Source organism: Orbicella franksi, chromosome 2, assembly GCF_964199315.1.
Source record: "Orbicella franksi chromosome 2, jaOrbFran1.1, whole genome shotgun sequence".
In the NCBI taxonomy this organism is placed as follows: Eukaryota; Metazoa; Cnidaria; class Anthozoa; order Scleractinia; family Merulinidae; genus Orbicella; species Orbicella franksi.
This window is the reverse complement of record NC_138146.1, coordinates 14396987-14419343: the sequence shown is the minus strand read 5'-3', so window position 1 is coordinate 14419343 and position 22357 is coordinate 14396987. Positions and strand designations below refer to the sequence as shown.

General features: G+C 39.7%; 1 protein-coding gene across 1 annotated transcript; it reads left to right on the top strand.

Annotated features, from left to right (window-relative positions):
• The first annotated feature begins 367 nt into the window (after window positions 1–367).
• On the top strand, window positions 368–22357 carry LOC145478124 (uncharacterized). The gene is made up of 8 exons (XM_081456043.1): window positions 368–450; window positions 10394–10955; window positions 15299–15393; window positions 16536–16692; window positions 17236–17299; window positions 17750–18033; window positions 18814–18994; window positions 19801–22357. Exons 2-8 carry the CDS (start codon window positions 10548–10550, stop codon window positions 19869–19871), a joined length of 1260 nt encoding a protein of 419 aa, XP_081312169.1. The 5' UTR covers window positions 368–450; window positions 10394–10547; the 3' UTR covers window positions 19872–22357.

The window sequence follows — 22357 nt, the reverse complement described above, 5'->3', positions numbered from 1 at the left end:
AAATCATGGTGTATAGGATTCACTCAAGCAAGAACCTGACAAAATTTGTCAGGAAACATCCAAAATCAAGGGAAACTATGTAACTGTTTCGGATTATTTTTTTAAATTAACTTAAATAAAAAGAATTCCAGCAAATTTTTTTGCACAAACTACCGAAAAGGTGTAACATAACAAACTGAAATTGAAACCCAGATAGTAGAGATAGACAAATAGTAATCACAGAGATGTGAACACTTCATCTTCTCTGTCATGTCATTGTTTACGTTGCGAACTTTCTGTGCACTGAAAAGGATTTTAGACGTGGAATGTTCTGTAAATGAACGGGATTTCAGCAGAGAACACAATAGAAAAATAGTCATTAATTTTAACGGCGACAGATATAAAGGGGATTTGTGTGAACTTTCACTGCTGGAATGTGAATTCGTACACGGACTCAACAACTAACCACAGGTAAGTGGTTTTGACTTTACAAAGCACTAGAAATATATTCACTACTCCAAAATACAGCATAAGAGACACACTTGAAGTTTCTTTACATTTATTGAATACAGCTCAATATTTGAAGCGGTATGATTGTTATTTGTGGACAATGCCAACGTAAGTCTTTAATCCGTAAAACTAATAGGTGCTTCAATCTATACAAAATTCCACTGATATCGCAGCATCAACGAACCCCTCGACCTGGGTGGGGTTTATTTTATCAGTTTACTCTTTCGAAATCTAGTGCTAAGCTTCGCTAACGACCTAGTGAAGCTTCATCACTGTATTTCTAAAAACATTAGTAAGTGTCGACTGCGCTCAATACTGTCGATAGTCTCTTTTAGGGCCTATACTTGGAGAGTGTTCTTGTACAGAAATGTTTTGCTCGGCCCTCCGATTATTAAGTAATGCATAGGAAGGAAGGTAAAATAATTGGTCACGGAATTTAAGGTGTGGCTCTCCTTTCCAGTGTTCCTCAGGGTCCCTCTGACTTTATTAATTTTATTCTGTTCACTAGAAGTCATTATAATCTGAGCGCAAATTGTGTTCAACAGCGATGCGTTAGCATTGTGTATCGAGTTGAGCTTCTATCAACGGAAGTGTTGAAGTAGCCAGACCCAAATGGTTAACAAGATTGGAAACTCGGCGCTAAAGCGGTGCTTCTTTCTGAAACAGAACCAGAAACTTAAGTGATAAACTTACGCCTTTTTCGTAGTAATGATGTGATAAAAGGTGGAAACTGCGAACAGAATACCTGGTGAAACTTTAGAGAGGAAACGGATCAGAACCTGAAAGGTTAAACTCGCCGCTGTAGACAACAATATAAACGCATTTCACAAGGGCTCCGGCGTCAACGGCCCTTTCTCGATTTCAAAATCTCGTTACCCGATCAGTGTGTTTAACACTAGGGGCGACCTCGTACCTAAAATAACCCCCTTAACAGCGCCAAGAAGTTCAGAGTTGTCTAAACAAGGTTGGCAGGAAAAAAGTTATCTTTTGATCAGACACATCAATCTCTGCCATCGGTAAAACTGACGCGTACGTGCTCCCTTAGAAATGACCTCCACAAATGAAATGAAAAAGTGTGTGTAAACAGATAACGCTGACGAGCTACGCTCGAGGAACACTGCACGCACTGGATAACAAGAGAGGTCCTGTAATAATAAACCCACTGTGGCAGCAAATGTGCTTTACACTACTCCTTAGTACGGTTGTATTTTGGTGAAATTTCAAAATACCACAGCCGTACAACTGACTTTCTAGGATAGAGAGACACCCATCGCTATGGATCCTGGAAAATCTCTAAGCTTATCCAAGAGTTCGCCCCCTGGCTGCATGAAGTCAAGTAGCATACCGTTTTGAGAACCTGTAGCAGCAATTTTAGCTATAAAGCAATCAACTATGTTGTATTTTGGCTAACTCTGAATAAATACGACAAAACAGACTCGATTTGGAAATGAATATGGAATCTTTTTGGCTCAGAACCTTTACAATTTCCGCTCGATTATGCAGTGTCGTGTTCTCCTTTACTCCAATTCTTGATTGCTAAGCTCTTCAACTTTTCTAATATTTCTATTCACTTTGCGAGACCTTGTTTAGATGCACGAAACACTCGAAATACTACATTGTACTTTCTCCTCTACTTGAAAGAAATCGTTTCACAATCAGTGATAATTTGGCAGGTTATCGCATGTTTGGCAATTTACCAGATTCTGTTTAAGCTCACAAAAGGAACAATTTTTAGGTGATGTTAGAGCTGTCTACTTCCAACTGGAAAATCTAAACTAGAAAATCTAAATGGTATATTCTGTTAAAAGTAAGTGTGTCAAACTTGCCAAGGAAAGCAAAGTATCTAATGAGGTTGTTGTCACGAACATTCGACTCTGATATTTGAATTATAACACTATTAAAATACCGAAAAAAAAAATCAGCTTTGTATTGATACTAATAAACTCCAAGGGTAAATTGTATTAAGTGACAGAAGTTCGTTAAAACAATATAAGTTTTCTTTTGTCTGTGAAGTGTAGGTTTATTGCAGTGTGAAATTATCGCTACACTGAGTTGTCAACTGATTTGAGCTCGGTGGCAAAAACCGCACCCATAGTTCACGACGGTTGGGACAAATCTACATTAATTCTTGACAGCTGTACTGCTTATATGTAATTCTATTGACTTCATTACTTATTGGTCAGTGAAGATTGTGAAGTTAGCGTTTACCGACGTTGGTAAACAAACAATTAGCTTAAATTCCTTTCAAAACTTTGCTTTCGTGTTTATTCAGTACAGGTTGACATACATAGTCTGAGCTCAAATTATGTAGGGTGCATTTCAATACCACCTATGACGAACTCAGAAATAAGACGACCTATAGCTTAGGACGAGTGCTAACTTTACATTCTAGAAAGCTATTCTTTGCTACTTCTTTCCAACATTATGATTTCTGTGTACCTACTGAAACAACTGTTTGTTCTTATCTTAAAGTTCTTTAGCCCTGACCACAATAAAAAGACCGTCCTCTTACAAAGCTATAATACGTATACTACTGAGCTTCTAGAAAAAATGGTTTCTTTCAAGCCCGCAGGCAATTTCTCATACAGGTCAATGCCTGCCCATATTTTAAGGCTCTAGAAAGAACCGAAAACTGAAAGGAATGAATGAAGAAAGGGTCCCCTAGTTTGTCCCTAAACGAAGCTCAAGTTTCCAAAAAAAGTGTCAAAGTCGCAAAGATTGAGTCTGGCCTACTCAGTTTCCACGAAAACGAAATTAGTACGTACAATGTTCAGGGCCATCCTGACGCTAACTATCAGCGTTTTACAGAGACAACTCATGGAAGGAAATAGCGAGATAAAGCCCTCAGCAGGATTAACGAGCACACCTACCCTTAGCGATCTTGTTTAGCCGCGATACACTTACGCCATCTTGACCACGACCTTCCTAATCTCCTCAGTGAAATGTAGCCGTTGTTGAAAAAAATAAAACGCGTTTTAGCACTCCGGTCAACACAGATAGAGGTATGCACACCTAATTAATTTTCTGAAGTTCTGACAGTAATTAGATAATTCTTCCGGTAGTAGACATAATCGTATTACCCAGGCATTTGATATCGGTTATCTAGCATTCCATCTGGCGCCTTTGCGGGTCTGTGGTGTGGTAAAGCAGCTCGGTTGTCATCTATATCGAGGTAAAAATCAACATGAACAGCAGACAGTCTGTATGGGGTTTTGTTTGCATAGACAAAGGTCAATCGTCATTAGCGCCTGGGAAATTAATAAGTGTCGACGGCCTTTTGAGATGTTAGTGGTAAGCTAGGCTTTTCACCATTGACGTTCACGAACAATGAAAATTAAAGAAACAAATAACGCGAAAGAATGAAAAGCGTTTTTCCGGTTTACACGTACTTTACGAAAAAAGAAAACACCCGTAAAAGAACAAAGCGAGATTTAACCTTCGAAAAGTCAGAAAACCGACGAAGGGGCGGTAAAAGCTGACTTAGATAAACTGTATGCCTTTCAACAAGTCTATCCAGAAAATTTGAGAAGCTACATGATTTTCAAAAATGCATGTATGAATGATCAATAAAATTGTATTAAAGAACTATATCCTAAAAACTTAAATGAATCATGCATACCCTTTATAATATCGGAAAGAAGCTGGTAAACACGTCTGAAACGTTTACAGCATATTTGTCGTTTACTGAAGAATGGCCTCGAAAACCACTGATTTTCTTTTCTTATTTTTTTTCGAGCATGATCTTGAAAACTAGTTTAAAATGCAATTATGCTCGGTGTTTCAGTTTTCTCCTTATAGGTTATGTTTATTCTGCAAAAAAAAAAAAGTTCAAATGTTGTTGTTTATAATGATCAATGCCCACCTTAGGGACCGTTCATTTTTTATGAGGGAGGGGGGGCTGGTGGGATTTGGGAAGCACCATTTAAAAATCGCATGACCCCCTCAGCTTACCAATTTTTCACGTGGCCCCCCCTTATAGCGGTCATTTTTGGGGATGACCCCCCCCCCAAAAAAAAAAATTGAACAAACAATATTTAGATTTCAACTTTTTTAATATTTCTCTATTATCCCCCTGCTTCACGTTTTGTGCTCACCGTGAAGACAATATTTACAATCCCTATACTACAGAGAGCTGTTGTTTGAAAAACAAATCAAAAGAAAGAGAGGTCAATTTCGGATCTCCTAGTTATGGCTCGCCCTGAGCGTGTGGCATTTGGCTTCTCATTGGCATCTCCCTCATCTGAATTGATGAATGCCCACAGTTTTAATGTAAAACAGATCAAATGTATAGAAGCTAAGTTGACGAAGGTCACGCAGGACATGGAAGCACTAGAAAATAAGAGCAATTATAACAGCATATTCAAGGGCATACTCAAACAGCACATCAACAAAAGGAGAAGGAAAAAAGAAAACCGCAGAAAGTCAAATGAAAGAAAGAGGAAGCGGACTGAAAACAACGTCCAACGAGTTTATGGAATCTGTATGGGAAACCCGCTAGGACATGATCTTCCACAATGCCTTGTGTACCCTCCTAGAACGGCCGTCCCGGAAGAGTGTATTAAAGTTGAGGATGTTACCACGTCGTTATTTAGAAGAGATGGGCCATACATCGCACAGCTCTTGGAAGGGAATTATTTCACCAATGCTGCAAGAAGCAGAATCACCACCAACCTTGAGCAGGAAGTCAGAGATTATGTTTACACCTTCATGTACCCTGAAGAGTACACTCTGACGGAAAGCATTGCTGCTTCTTGCAGCATCGGTGAAAGAGACTCCCATAGCAGCACAAGCGGCGACGAAGAACTCGACGACAACGAAGGTGAAGATGAGTGCCAGTGAAAGTTGCATTCGAAAATAACAGTGTTAAATACTTCTTTTCAGTAGCTACAAATGCTTTTTGTCGCCAAACGTTTTTTAAAGCAGAAGGAAAGTTTGTAATAAATTTGTATCCTGCCTTCTATTTTTATTCTATAGCAATTTTTTTGATATTCAAACATTATGCCATTTTAAAGTTTTACTAAAATATTTCACGTGACCCCCCCTTTTTCCCTTATTTTTTTGGGATGGCCCCCCCCTCGAAAGCCATTTTTTTTCGCATGGCTCCCCCCCAAATCCCACCAGCCCGCCCTACCTGATAAAAAATGAACGGTCCCTTAGTGCTCCTTAGTTACGCGCGCAATGAGTGACAAAAGTGTTGAGACCCTTTGCAGTTATATTAAAGACGATTTTCGAGCGTCTTCAAAACTTTTCCACTCTTTCCCCCAAACAACGCTGATTTTTCTATTTCTAAGACTGCACAGACCACAGCGCCTACACAACAATTGAATTAGGGGGCCAGGGTATCAAAGAATTAACACTAGATGCCAATAAAACGTACGGAGAGGTTAAAAGTGTCTAAACTACTTTTGTCGCCCGTTGTAGCTAGTCCACAGTCATGCCAACGGCTTAAACTGAAAGAAACAAATGTATCAACCAAACATAATAGGCTTAAAAATCCCTACTAGAGGGAAACCTGCTATCAGGCGTTCTTTAGAACGTCTGATCGTAGGTTAGAGGCAGACCAGTTGGTTATTTACAAGCATGACCGAGGAGTTGAACTAGGGTCTACCGAGTCCGGTGCCCTAACCTCTCGGCCACGCTGTCTTCCCTTTATTTTTTCTCGAAGTTTTGACGAGTTTCTTAACTTCGAGATGACTTTTCAGTTCTTATCCCATGTGATCCAGTCATGACCTGTCAATTTGAACTTGTAAAGTAGTAGACATTAGGATTCCAATTCCTGAAATTACAACTGGTGATTCCAAACCTACAACATTCCCAGAGTCAAACTCGCTGCACTGGTTCAACATTAAGGGGGTTCTTACTTTGCAGCAGAACAAGTGAAACCTCTAATGTGTGACCAAACCACTCCAATGAGAACAACTAAACAGTACTTAAATATGCTATTGTCGGCATTATGTTGTATCATGATGTTGCTCTATGTTTGTATGGATGAAAATGTGCATTTATCATTAAAACGAAAGCTACCCAGCAGCAATCTGACTTAGAAGCCAGTTATCAGTTATGTTGTGCAAGGTATGTTATAAGTTCCGAAACACCGACTATTTGATAGAACCAACCATTCAAATGAATATAGGTATTGAGAGCTGATATCGTGCGGTACACCGTAAAATTTCGATCAAGAGCCCGAATCTATTTTAGTTTGAAAGAGTTTTTGGTTGGCCTATTTCTCGAGAGGCTTATTTTGTTATAGCAAGGAATTTGCATCTTAAAAATTGTCGGACATGAATTTGGAAGACATAGAGTCTGAATAATTATGAATGACACAAGAATAGTGTATGTTAACTCGTCTTACTTGTGAGAGCCGTGTATGAGACGCAATGCAAGGCTACCTCTCAACCAATGAGCATCAAATGTCAAAAGCTTCTGAGAGATTATAATAAAGCTTAATGGCATAAAACAGAAAACTACACATTGTTCTTTGAAAGAAAAATTAAACTTAGCCCATCGACTCATAACCCCTTGGTCTTGTTACTGGCAGGTCAGTCGTGCGTCAAAGATTTGAGAGGCCTAGGGTTGGGTCACTAGGTGTTGGGTTTAGCGTTAGGTCACTTGTAGCTACTTGTTGAGACCTAGTATTAGGTCACTCTGCACTGAGCCTTTCTCACTATAAAAGAGATAAAAGAGGCTCTAATTCTCGCAGGATAGTGTCGGGTTGGCTTTGTATTAGAATTTTACGATATATTCGGGGGTAATTAGGGCTAACCGGCGCCTCCTGCACTAGAAGTAACAGCTGTCTACGTTGTAATGGTTACAGAGAGGGTTGGAGCCGAGCTAAGCCTTTGATGATCGTTAAGCATAACCACCAATAACATAGAAATTATGAAACTCTCTCATCGGTTGGAATTTATTTGATCAGTTTTCCTTTTTTCAGTCTGTACAAAAAGAAGTTTTCGGAATCAATTTTCGCCAAAACTTGAATTAATGAACTCGACCTCCTTCTCGGGAATCTTGTTTTCCAAGTAAGGCCGGGGAAACAGCGTCGGGAACACGATGTTTTCGCGACAAGGTCATATACATTTACCACAAAATACAAAAATGTTATGTTTTTCCTGGTGGAAATTACTTTGGACTGAAAAGCCTTAAAACTGAACAACTTGTATTCTGAGGTACTTTTCGACAATAGTTTAGAAACTGATTAAATATGATTTCAGGATTAGAAATACATGAGCTCGGAATTTACAAGATTCATTATCGAACTGCAACGGGGGTTCAGAGCAGAAAAACGTAATGAGCATGCGCGTGTTTTGGCCGCGCGCCAGGATCCATGTTTGAAAAAATGACGGAAATTTCGTCGATCGTGTAAAACAAAAAAGTTACGAACCTTATATGCTTTCCCAATTTTACCGTTAGCAGCAACATTTTCGGTGTATTGTTTTCATGGGGAATAAACTATATTTAGGACAAAATTAGCCTAGAGAAAGTTTCCAAACCCTGAGTTTTTTCCCCGCGGTATACAACAAATTTCGTTGCGATGACACATTTTTTCCACAAACCCTTTTTACATATTGCATCCATATAAATATATCATTTGATATAAAAGCAAGAGAGCCTCTCAGCAGGCAGGGGAAGCCTTGTTTTCTTAACAGTGAAATGCCAAAAATAGCCCAAGGATAAATAAATCAACCGAGCGACATCCTCACGTATCTTAAGGTAATTATCCTGAGATAAAACTGTCGATAGATTTTTTTTCAAACTTTGTCCACGGAATATTTATCATATGAGAACTTTAATTATAAAATAAAAAGGAGGGATGCCCATGCTCGTTAAGGAGCAGTGAGGCACTGAAAATGTCCCATTTTGGCATTATTTAATGCTTATTACAAGAACGCATTCCAAGTTATTGCAAAATCTTTGTGAGCCCAGACTCATGAAAACACGCCTCAAACTACAGTGAATACTTGTGTCGGACACAAATAAACTTTTTAAGTTTGATTTTGACAGACAGCTGAATCCTTGTTCAAATATTGGACCCAAACTGCTTGCCACGGCTATCAAACTGCAAAATAGAAAAGACTATAGTGCAGCTGTTTTTTTCCTTATGTCTTCAATTTTCAGTCTTTTCTCACGCAAGGCTAATGATTAGTTGATTAAAACGACTGGAAAAAAATTGGGGTGCCCGAGCTCGTTAGTGAACTGTAGCCATTTTTCAACTGACAGAACTCAATATCAAGGCAAATCTGCCATGTTTTCAATGTGCGCGGGCACGAGCGTGCGCTAGTGACGCCATAAATTATGCGCAGCAATTATGCGCAATGCAAATGTAAGGAATCACCTTAATACAGTCCGCCGTTCTTTCTAACCATTGCTAAGCCATTATAACGCGCATTGTTATACCTCCCAACTCAAATACGTTTTCCGATTGGAGGAGAACGTGTCACGTGTCGTGGGTCAAAACTCACTAACTCCCTAGGGCGAACAATATACTCACTAACTCCCTAGGGAAACAACAACTTGAACTTTCGACTCGTACGTGATCAGGTCGTGCTCCTTGAAACCACAGCAAATTTGTCAGTTAGCCGGCGTAAAGTAAACGATTTCTTCGCAGTTTTTTTTCTGTTTTTGAGTTGGGAGGAATAACAAAACACTCAATGACTGGCTCCGCAGGAAACAGAGTTTTGTTTCCCCTCGACCTCAATGTTCCCCTCGGCTTCGCCAAGGGGAACATTGAGGGTCTCGGAAGCAAAACTCGCTGTTTCCGTTGGGGCCAGTCATTAAGTGTTTATTATTACCCAAGCCCGCAAGTAGGGCTAGGGATGCGCAGAAAGCCGCGCCGTACGTTTTTTCGGTCTGAGCAACGGAGGGGTTTCTTGGCGAGCGTTCGTTAGTTTCACATTCATTTTTTTTTCCAGACTACTAGACTCTGAAAAAGTCAAAGTTGTCATGAATTTGTTATTAACGGCATCCCTTAGAAATATCTGCATTTTTACTCATTATCTTATGGTCTTTAAGCACCATCTGAACCAAACGTTCAATTCACCATCAGCAAACTTAACATGCTGAATTATACCGAACTAAACGTAGCATTTGTTTCTTTCTCTGAGGAATTTATATCAACAAAAAATTGAACTGAAATACAGTGTTACTTGGGCTGACGCTAGAAAGTCTATAAAAGAAAACATGTTTTATTTTAAAAGAACGGTGACGCCAATATCTGGTCATCTATTATGTGTTAATACGCAATTACTGCAGTATTTTTTGTTTGATGTCGTCGCATTATCGAAACCACGCCTCGCAAGCAAATTTTTATTTAATTTCCAGGCAAACATCTTGAAAAGAATATGTTCTGCAAACTGAAGAGCTGAATAACTAATTCACTTTCATCACGTATAATTATAATAATTATTATTTTTTCGTTGGAAAATGGCCAAGCCGGAAATTTCTAGAAAGCATTACGCATTGGTCTGACATCATCCCCCGGGTAACAAAATGCTAAGGTATTTACGGCTTGTCATGGTTTCAAGTTTTCTACACATTAATGAATGTCCAAGCAGTTTAAATTTCCTCAATTCGGGTCAAAATACCGGATGTCGCAAAGCATAAGTATTGTCCGTATAATAGTGCGTTTTCTTTTCGCCACTTTTCTATATGACAAAAGCCGGCTGCTGCTTCCCGCCTCGAGACGGAAACATATTCACTACATGATCATTATCAATCGCTTTTTTTTTTAGTGGACCATACTAAGTGGACCAGACGGCTCCCTGAATTGAATCATCACGAAGTAAAAATTGGTTACCTCTATAAGAATATCTTTAAAAGAGAAGTCGATACAAAGGAACAGTCACTCTGGAAAGATGTGGACAGCAGCATCTTTAATAGTTTTTATTTATTCTTTGGGCGTTTGCAGAGGATGTGATCAAGACTTTCTCAATGTAAATCTTCTAGAGGAAGTTGGCTGCAGCAAAATTGACAAGTCGGTTTCTATCTCCTGGCTCGATAGGCCGCCTTACATATATGACGAAAAAGCTCCAAGAAGTAGAAAAAACTCCGAGAAGTTACCAATGAAAACGGCTAATTCAAGAGAAGAATCCCAAGAAAAGGAGAGCAAGGAGAATGTTAAAGGTATCTTCTACGAAATTATCAATAAGGGACTGCGGTTATGCGGTGCCATATCCCGAGGAGGAGCGAACTTCACGACGAAAGCTCAAGACCTAAAACAGCTCGACCAGTATATTGTGAACAACATAGCCAACTTTTCCATGCCAGTACACGGCAGCGACGACGGCACATATGGTGGATACAGCTACGTTGAGATCTTGAAGTCTCCAGGTGTCGTCTTCATTGTGAACAAAGAAGAAACGAAGGAACATTTACGAAAACAAGTTGCACAAGCCATGAAGGACACTTGGCCCGTGATCGTTATAACACTCCTGTTAACTGGGTTTGCAGGATTGGTAATCTGGGGATTGGTGAGTACACGTTTATGTCGCAAAAATATTTTACTAAAAAAATATATTACTTTGCTAAAAGAAGGATAAATATGTTAATTGTAGACATATCGCGGTTAGGAAAACCTTAGTTGCGTGACAGACCCCTTAGAGTAGTTTTACAATTAAGGCTGGTAATTGGACGTGTTCCAAGAGGTTTTTTGATGAATAATTTATTCTGTATTGAATTTGCAATTGAATAGTTGTGGCAAACTATATGTTTATCTGATTTAAAAGAAAAAAAAGAGTAAAGGAAAAAAATAAAAGAAACAACATAGTAAAAAATAAAGAAAGTAGTTTTCACAGCCAGCGCATCGTTCCATGGTTTTAGCAAAGTAAGAATTTTTTGATCCAGGTACGTTGTCATCAGGCCGAGTTATTAGAATTGAAATCATTTTGAGTTTGTCAACTTCCTTCGTCGAAGATTAAAGTTTAATGCTCAATCGAGCCATAACAATTAACCGAATAAAAGCTTTTGTTTTAATTTTTCTCATGACATCTGTCCTGAAATTTAAGTCCAAATGTTTTTTAATTCTGTAAGTTTAAAGAACCACTCACGAATTACGTCTGAAAAGGGCATCACCTCAGTCTCGAACGTTTTCATGAAGTAGGTGCACTGTACTGACAGCTCTTCTCATGCGTTATTATACAAACACGAGTATTTCACTGGAAAATTCACCACTCGTAAAATTCATACCAAACCACATCCGGGACTCGGGCGTAATATCCTCACAAGCAAGAGAAAATGAGTCACAAGTGAAGATATTAATTGATGACTTCACTGATATCATGTTTGAACCTTAAACTGTACTTAAATTTCTTGGTGTATGATCGAAACATCTTCGGATCTTCCTTCATAGTTTTCGGTAATCTTTTGTTATCTTCGGAAATCTTCGGTCATTTTCGTTAATCTTCGGAAAATGTTTGGAAAAGTTTGAGTGGCCTTCGGACAATTCTTGGATAATCTTCGAAATTCTTCGGAAAGTGGTCGGGATTCTTCCGAACTCTTCGGAAAGTGGTCGGAAAATCGTCAAAAACGTCGTTATCAGTATATTTATATAATAAACAAAATAATACATGGTTGCTCGTAGATATGGGATATCTCTTCTCGTGTTCAACTTTATATCTCACTCGTTCACTGGGCTCAATCGTGCGATATCGAGTTGAACACCCGGGCTGGGTTGTTCGAAAGCCGGTTAACGCTAACCCAGGATTAAAAGTTAACCGAAGTATTAATTTTTCTTGTATAAAAATCTTTCTTACTGCTTACGTTTTGTGTAGTTTGAGCTTAGACAAGCTCAAAACTGAAGCACAAAGAGTATAAACAGGAAACATCACCGGAAAGTTTCAAAACTCAAATCAAAATTCTCGCTAATCCTGGGTTAGCTTAATGGGGCTTTGAACAACCCGGCCCTGAGGAGATATTCATCTCTGCGCGCGCCCATGTATTATCCTCTATACATTTCCACCGTTCGTAATTGCTTAAATAGCCAGGTAACATTAAACCAACCGTGCTCTAAGAGCTGATAAGATCGTAGGAAAAAAAATGTGTTGTTTTAGTTCGGAGCATGTGGCAGTACTACTGACGTCACAGGCTCCCCAAGCTCCAGCTGTGAGACATCACGGGGCGTTTTAGCGGTTACGGCAAAATTATAAGAGTTTGTATGGGAATATTTATGAGCGGTTTTAGGAGTGTAAATGCTAAAAAGCGATTTTTAAATAACACTGAATGCTTTAGCTTACTTCTGCAGTGTATTTCTTGTTGTCTGTTTTCTTGAATATGAATAGGAAATCCAGTAAATGACAACTCGCTAAAACTGCTTCAAATCAGCACAAAAGCGAACGGACAACAAGCAATACACTGTGGAAGTAAGATAAGGTATTTTTATTACTTTTTAGAGCTTTCTAGTATTTCTAACTCCTAAAACCACTCATCAATATTCCCATACAAAGTGTTATAATTTTGCCATGACCGCTATTACGCTATACTGCTATCATCTCTCCCAGCTTGAGCTTGGTCGCCTGTGCTGACGTTTGCTTTTCCTCCTAAACAAAATGCATTAATTCGAACCAGAAAAACGATAAATATTCATTAAAAAAGAGTTCTCATCAAAAGTTCGCAAGAGCGTTTTCTTTTTTCGTAGTAATCGGTCCGCGATCGACACGTTAAGGTAATTTTCAAGTGTGGCCGTCCGCTCGAAACTTAGTTTTCCGACGTATGACAGAAACACTCGAGCAGAAACAATTATTGACTACAAGACACCTGCATGTCGTACGTGCACGCAAACTGACGTTCGTGACACGAAACTTACACTAAGAGACATATTTCGACTGAGTGGCGTCAACACGTGTTTACTTAAAAATGAGACTTTTAAGTTATAAGCGTTCAGTTTGAGCCTTGAGTGACGTCGAATAACAGTCTATTTACATACCAAATTTCTTTCAGAATAATTCGCCGACCGAAGAATACTCTGGTTGGCTTCAAGTGTCGAGTCAGTGTAATGATCAACTGAAGTCACAAGGAGCTGGTCCAATCACTGAAAATGGTTCAACTTTGCGTTTTCAGGACTACAATAAAACATTTTCTTTTTCGATGGATTGATCAGTGGGTTATGCTAAAACTCTAAAAACGTCTCGCTCTCAGTTTCTACCCATAAAAACCTTGAGCACATTGACCGTCAAATCGTTGATTATAAAGATCCCCGAGCGCACGAAAAAATAAAACCGCGGGGGATTATTTAGACGAGCGCCAAAAATATGATAACGTCTGTTAATAAACACTTAATGACCGGCCCCAAGAAAACAGAGAGTTTTGTTTTACCCAAGACCCTCGATATCGATGTTCCCCGAGGCAAAGCCGAGGGGAGTATTAGCTAGTATTAAGGTCGAGGGGAAACAAATCTCACTGTTTCCCGCGGTACCAGTCATTAAGTGTTTTGTTATACCTCCCTACTCCCAACTCAAAAATAGAAAAAAACTGCAAGAAATCGTTTGCTTTACGCCGGCTAACTGACAAATTTGCCGTGGTTTCAAAGAGCACGACCTGATCTCGTGTGAGTCGAAAGTTGTTGTTTCCTTAGGGAGTTAGTGAGTTTTAACCCACAACACATGACACGCTCTCCTCCAATCGGAAAACGTATTTGAGTTAGAAAGTATGACGACGGGATTTATCGACAGATGCTTATCGTTTGAATCGAAGTATTCGAAGACACTGTTTTTCGCGAAGGCGAAAGGGAATATATACATTAATTTTCATCACATCGAAACACGTTCGATACTGGAATCTATGGTTAAATGATTACGCCATTCAGTCAAACCTTTTTTTATACTTTTAATCATTTGGTTTTATCGTTGAAATCGCTTTACATGTTCCCTACAGTGTTTGTAAGAGTTCCATCTCGTTCCTATTTGAAGCACAGCTAAATCTCTCGGAGACCAGTTTTTAACGAAGGTTTTCGATAATTTTCATTAAAATAAAACGTGAAGCATTTCTTTTGATGGTGTGCCCTGTATTGATCCATCAGTGCAGTCGGACCACAAATAGGCCATTTTCGCATTCTCGGTATTAGATTGGTATTAGCTTGCAATGGAGGCTCTTGCGGGGAAGTGTCATTGAAAAGAAGTGAATGTCATTTGCATTTTAAAAGACTCCTCGCATTAGCCTCAGTTGCAAGCTAGTTCCTTGCCTCGGTGGGATCGTCACCTTGTAGTGGTGAGGCAGCTTGTGTGTCTCCATGACGCCGAGAGCTATGCTGGCGGGAGTCTTGTACTCCCGGCAGGATCACCCATGCAGGACAGGTAAGAGGGTAGAGACCAGACAAAGAGTGATCCCCTGGTCCTCCAGGTTTGAGGGTTGGGCGTAAGGCCAGCAACCTTGCCCCGTAAAACACTGCATATGCCACGGAAACGACAACAGAGGTAGAGACACTTTCGGATTCTCTGAATTTTATGACTGCTAACAGCAAAAACCTACTGAAAACTGCTGACATGAAGACTTGTTAGAATGAAAAACCGGTTAGAATGGTTGCCGCCATTTGTGCCAGCCGGTGCTATGGAGATCACTAACTGACTGACTGACTGACTGACTGACTGACTGACTGACTGACTGCAAGCTAGTTCCAGCCCAATACCGAGAATACGAAAATGGTCTATTCCTTTTAATTTCGACTCGTACACAAGCGAAATGAGGAAAGCGACGGCATCATAGAAACCTCGAACAGTTTCCTCAAAATTAGATAGCAATGAGGCAAGCTTACACTTATGAACTTACTACTGGTCTTACTACGTTCTTCACTTGTGTATCTCTTCTCTTCCCTTATTCACAGGACACATCTGGCAATCCAGAACAGTTCCCGCGCTCCTTCACAGGGGGTGTAATGGAGGGGATTTGGTGGTCTGTTGTGAGCATGACCACCGTGGGGTAAGACTTTTTCAAAAGTTCCCTTTAACTCTATTGCTTAGTTATTGGTTTATTTCTTTAAAATGAACATTCGGGTGTTCGCTCCTTGAAAGACTCCCACTGTGCATTATTGTTTTTTTTTTTTTCTCTCAGGACTTTCCACAAGAGATTACGCATGCTAAGGGCCATATTGTTGTTCAAAACGAGGATCAGGAATAGAGAATTGGAACTTCAGAATTACCCAGTTGTATTTTATGAGTTTGCCCGAGGCTAATAGTTTCTTCTTATTGGGAAACGGAAGCTCAGTTGCATTTTTTCAGCGATGATCTTTATGATCCGCCAAATCGTATACCGCTGGGACAAGAATCTTGAACCTGTTATCGTTATTGCCCGTAAATGGTCGTTTCCTGATTTGTCTATAATCAGATCAGATAGGAGATGGAGAACTTTGAACATTTGTCGCTTTAAAAAGCGACAAATGTTGTTCTTTTTTTTCCCTCTAAGGTTTAATTTAACTTGTCAAAGTTTTGATGCTGAATTTTATCATGCGGTATTCTAACGGCATGGCGCATTTAAAAAGGAAGATAATACCTTTTTGCCGGGAAACTCTACTTTCTTTCGTCTGTTAAATGACACTACCTCTAATGCTCCGGGAGAGAGTACGTCCTCTTGGGAACATCGCGCTCGATGAGGTGGCATCTTCAGACTGGATTGACCGTAACAAGGTTTTTCAAAACGTTCGCAGAATACGGTCGCATATTCTCAACTCGACTACCACACATAAAATGTGTCATCTCATTTCCGACCAACTGAGCTAAAAGATTTCATAAGGGCTGGTTCACAAACAAGAAAAATGACTACCTTGGACCTCATAAATTGCATGAGAAAGAAAGTGACTGAGATGGCGGTCAGTGATTGGCCGCAGAGTAGACCATAATGGGGCTGGGGTTCTTGTAGTAACTCGGAGGCAAACACGTGACAAAAGTCAGCCAAAGTACTACCCCATTCTCCGACTCTAGTGTGTGTTAGGCTTGAGGCATTGTGGCCTATTGTGTATTGACTACAGAACCAGTGACTTGCCTGACTGAATGATCCTCTTGACTGCATGCAATAACCTTCATATCCACTTCAGCTAATCCGTCTGTTTCAATATCTGAACGCAGGTATGGTGACAGGGTTCCTAAGTCCCCTTTTGCTCGTTTCTTTGGAATCCTGTGGATTCTCACTGGCATTGTCCTCTGTTCCTTCTTCACTGCAACTTTCACAAGCGCCTTGACAGCCTCGTCCATCAAACAGCGAGAACCTCTGCTTGGGGTGAAGGTTGGTATTGAGAATCTTGCGCCTCTCGACAGTAAAACCTTGAAATTAGAAATATTACTTCTCCTTTCTTATTTCTAAGTATTTCTTTCAAATTATCTCTGTGAATTTGGATGCTCATTAGGGGAATATCTTTTACTGACAGGAATCACAAAGGCAAATCACTTCCTGTGGGAGGAAACTGACAATAATTGCTTGAGCATACGGATTTCGCGCGTTCATGCTCTCACATTCCTCCTAGTTTACTGCCTAGTTGTGTATTCGTGTGCTACTCATAACTTGAAAAACTACGCATCGTACTGAGTATCAATGAAGAATGATCCGAATGATACAAGACGAAACAGGCCAATTAAATGAGAAAACTGAGAAGTACTTTCTTCTGATGCAGGATTAGTTGTTATTGAGTATCTGAATATACTTACGGTACATAAAACAATTTTACACTGTCAGTGCATACAGTAAATAGGCGCCCTTAAAAATGTTGAACACATCTATTAGCAGAGACTTCTTCAATTTTTCTTTAAGTTTAATCCTTTTTTCATGCAGGTTGCAGTCATTGCGGATAGCCATGCCTTCGAGGAGGCCATGAATCATGCTGCAAACGTGAAAGGTATATAGACAAATTTTTACTCAATTTAGATCGGTAGAGTGGGAGGTTTGGTAGTTATAACAGTGTTCTGATGAATTGCAGACACAACAGGTTAGATCGCAAGCTGATAACTTATGGGCGTGATGATTCTATTTCTTCTCATCACCCGTCGCCTTGATTTTACATTGGTGTTGGAAGGAGAAATTCAATTTTGATCACACATGAGAATTTAAGTACTCAACACGAGGGTACATCGAATTATTAAAACTACTGTGTAACATGAGGCCTTGAATTTCTTTTAATAACCCAAGTTATCATGCAATATTGATAAAACGGCACTTCAGCCCTGATTGCGGTTTAAATTTAAAAAAAGCGTGTTACACAGAAATTCCTAACCAACCAGGGAGCTTGGAAGTTATAAAACCCAGTCTGCTATGGCAAATCACTCAATTTATTATTTCTGTACACAAGACTATCCCAACTTCTACCAAATGTACGATGCACTGGTGAAAACGAGAGAAGTGGAGGGAATCTTAGCGGATATTTACACAGCCTCGTATTACATGGAAAAAATCGACGACCCTCGATTGGCCGTCTCCATGACCTTGAGCAGTCAGCGCTCCATTGGTTTAGTGATCGGACATAATGAGAATAACGAAGACCTATCCAAGACAGGGGAATGCTTAAGAAAGTTATTCAAATACAGACAGCGCGATATCAAAAAGATCATCTTCCAACACACCCACGCTTTTCACGTGAGTTGAGAAATCTATATGATCTTATCTGGTTTCAGAAGAAGTGGGTAGACGCGTGTAGTTTGCAATTTGTATTGTGACATTCCATACAAAAGCAGGACTAGCCCTCCTCATTCCCCAGTCGACAACTTCGACATTGAGAAAAATGAAAAGTTTATTATGTCCCGACCGTGGGACAAAATAGAATCTGAGTCCACAGCATGATTCGAACCCATGACCTCTCAGGTCTTCCTTCAATATTTTTATAAGCCGTCACCCTTTTTTATACAGATCAAATTATCCTAAGTGATACTAGCTTGTGTGCTTGCACAAGGTATGTTCAGAGTAATCTTTAACCAAGCTGTATATGTTTACTTCTAAATACAAAAGTGCAAGAAGCATTATTGCACTTAAAAGTGCTTCTAACATTGGTATAATTGTCTGTATCTAAGAAAAAAAATTGGTGTATTTCTGAAAACAATTACTTGATTCGCAACAGCAAAATGTACTCTTTTGGGCACAGTATATTTTTGCCTTGGTTCAATTTTTATTTTCCTTTGTTCTTTTGTCTGAGAAAAAATATAAAAATTAACCGAATGATAAGAATGGTCCATGACATATCTATTACAATAGTTTCTTGATTGCTAGATTAATTAGCAAAACGTCGAGTCGAAGTCCCCGACAAATCTGTTGAATATAGCCTAAATAATAAACTAGCATTCTGTACGCATTGCGGGCCTATAATCCTAGACAACGATGTTACCGGAAGCAACTCAGGTGAATGTTTTGTTTACTTTCAAGACCCAAACCCAGAACCGCAGTTTGACAGATGACAATAACGACATTTTGGCGTTACTGGATGGCGACTCCCGCTGGTTTAGGAAGACTTTCCTCGCTCTTCTTATATCGTTTGTCTCGATTCTGGCTATTGGATTTACATACGACAACTGCATCACAAAGTTGAGGGCCCAGAGACTTAGAAGTGGGTGAATTCTTTCATAAATCACCTTCTTTCTCATTTACTATTCTTAAGATATAGCGTCTAACATGAAGTGTAACGAGATAATGAAACCTGCTCAGTAGCAGGAGGGGCCGGGCAGAGTACTAAGGACAGTGTAGGATAGGACAGGGTAGGGTGGGCTAGATAAGATAAAGTAGGGCAGGGTAGGTGGGCTAGGTAAGATAAAGTAGGGCAGAGTAGGATGGGTAGGTAAGATAAAGTAGGGCAGGGTAGGGTGGGCTAGATAACATAAAGTAGGGCAGGGTAGGGTGGGCCAGGTAACATAAAGAAGGGCAGGGTAGGGTGTGCTAGGTAAGATAAAGTAGGGCAAAGTAGGGCAGGGTAGGGTGGGCTAGATAAGATAAAGTAGGGTAAGGTAAGATAAAGTAGGGTAGGGTAGGGTGGGCTAGGTAAGATAAAGTAGGGCAGGGTCGGGTGGTCTAGGTAAGATAAAGTAGGGCAGAGTAACATGGGTTAGGTTAGATAAAGTAGCCAGGGCGGAGTAGGGTAAAGCTTCCAGAACAATGTATAGAAGTGTATCCTGATGCGAAACACGCGTGAAAGTTTTGTTTTGTTTTGCGTTTTTTGGTTACTTTTGGTTTTATTTTTTCTTTATGACAACAGACCTATGACCGCGCTGTAAAAAGTTTTCTCTGAATGTTTTTGCTAAGAAAGGTTTCTAAAATCAGGCTGAACGGGCTTTGGTAGAGACAATAACGAGTCTACAATGAAAGCTAAATAAGTATCTGAGTATCAATCGTGACAACCTGATTTTCATTGTTTTGTAGGACCTAATGGTTGCAGCATCAACTCGTTCAACTTGGAAGCCAGGTTACCGACCTGCAAACCAAATCGCTGAAACAGCTTACCTGAATGACAGCTTGGGAGTCAAAGAATAATTCACTTAAAGGTTTAGGCATTCGCTTCGTTTGCTAACCTCAAACGATAACTTAAGTAGTGAAAAACAATAAACTCTGTAGCGTAATTTGTGACGCAGATTCTTACGAACTCGAGCAATCACTCTCAAGGTATTAGTAAGTGTAGGAAATCGCATGAGACCAGGAAATCACGCTAGTTCTGTTCTGGCTCTTCTTCCGTCACGCAATACTACGAACTAGGAGAAGATCGATCTCTGGTAAAAGAGTATTCTCTCTGGAGCGTAGAGTTGCGTAGAGAGGGCCAGAATTGGGCTAATATGGGGCGTGTTGCAGAAATTTGTAGAAATTCGCATGAAACTGAGCTACTTGTTAAGACTGAAAACAAGTTATATTACTCCTTAATCTTTTGAGGAATTATTCAATAACTTTCTTTAAACATAAGCGGAAAACTATTATGGCAAATATATCGTAACTTATCTTCGGCAATCTTCGGGAGGTTATCCTTGAAAGTCTTTGAATCGTCTTCGGCAATCTACGGATGTATTCCGCTCATCTTCAGAGATAACTCTTGCAAATTTTTAATCGTCGAGGAGTTTTGGGAATCTTTGGAGTCAGTTTTCCTCCACGAACACAAAATTACCAGCCTATCAAAATTCAGTAGGGTTGCCCACTACATCAAAAATATGCCATGTTTGTCACTTGTAAACAACTTTATCCTTTTAAATTAATTCTTATTAACATCCGCTAACGAATTTTATGTACTTGATACTTGTAGGTGAAGAGATCAGAAAGCCAACTACTAAAAATTTGAGACACAATAATAAAAGTGTTGTCAAAGTATCTTTCTGTGAGTTGTTTCTCGTAGTTACATCAATACCAAACTGTCATTTCTTATTTCAAATCTCAAAATACGAATTCTCCTTCATGCTTGCTATAAATTGCTTTTTATCTCAGTTTTGAGAATTTCCCAGGGCATCAATTTCTGTGGTGGATATTTGGGAGTGGTTTGGAAACCCGACTGCCCATAGTACCCCGGTAAGGCCTTATTTGCGAGAAGTATTTCGATAAGGATTTTTCTCAGTCCAGGTCTGACCATTACTCCGGAGCCCCACCGTTTGATTTGGATCCCAATGTTTTACTTCAAGTCACCACCGTTTTAATTAATCCGGGGGCCCCGCTGCTTAAAAATACGATAAATACAATTCTTTTATTACTTTCTCCCAAGCGAGTTTATTTCAGGACTAATTTACAGTGATAAAACCTTTTGAGAAACTAATAAAAATTACATCAAAGCATTTAGATTAAGAGTAGATTACACTGAGACTAGATTTCACTCTGAACCCGGGGCGTTTGCCTCGGCCCCCACCATTTACTCAGGGTCTGCAGTGTTTTTGGTCTGGGTCTGCAGCTAAACTCGTTTTTGTTATTTATCACCTCGTATCCAACTTGGGTTCACGAAATAATTGTTACATATGTCAACAAGATATTTCTACACCTTGCTGGAATTGAATTTTGCTATAAAGATACTCAATTATTCTGAACAAGTCTTATTTGCAAAAAGTTTCCTGCACTTCACTGACAAATCGGCATTTTCCGGTTAACTTGGGAGTACTACATATAAACCTGACGCGGGTTTATGTCAGTTAAGGTCCACACAGATTGAAAATTTGGTGGAAGATCACAGAGGTGACACGGCGGCTTTAATTAAATAACAAAGCCCACCCTCAAACGAGGCAGATATTTTTAGAGAAGTTGCCTTCCAGTACGCAACACTATTGCATCTCTACGACAAAGCCAACAGCCGTCCAGCACCCTCGCTGGGATCGACCTTCTTCTTGTTTTTTCTAATCTAATTTTCAGAATTATATCGAAGGCAATGAGAGGAGAAGCACTCGTCACTTGAAACTTAAGTTTGCAAAGGTAGTTTTATTGAAACAGTTTAGCTAGCAAGTTAACTCTCACACTGGCTTGGTTGTTCTGTTAAGGCGTGGATATGCAGCGTCACAGTCTTAAGTTATAAAGGGTCTATCAAATTCAAGACAAATTGAAGATTCATAAAACGCACGCTTTCTACAAGAAAACAGGATGTACGTATATGTCTTTGCTATCTATTCAAATGGACTGTAGGTTGTTATGTTGATAGTTGATAGTGTAGTATTAAGGCTAACCTGCGTTCAGGCGTTTTTTTAAATGGATGAGAGGTAGGAAGGGAGGGTAAGTTCGCAGGTTATATCGAGGCAACTCGGTATGAGAGCAAACTATCACCTAGCTGATAGCTAGCTGATAGCTAGCTGATCCGAGAAGCATCTCATTCCTGCCACTGATGTTGATGATTGTATAATCATACATTTCATTTTCAAATATATCACAGTAGTGGAATTATCAAGTTGCCCGGCGATGTTTCCGAGGTCAACTGATCACACACTCACGGAATGAACCAAGTTTATGTCAGCTATCAAAAGTAACT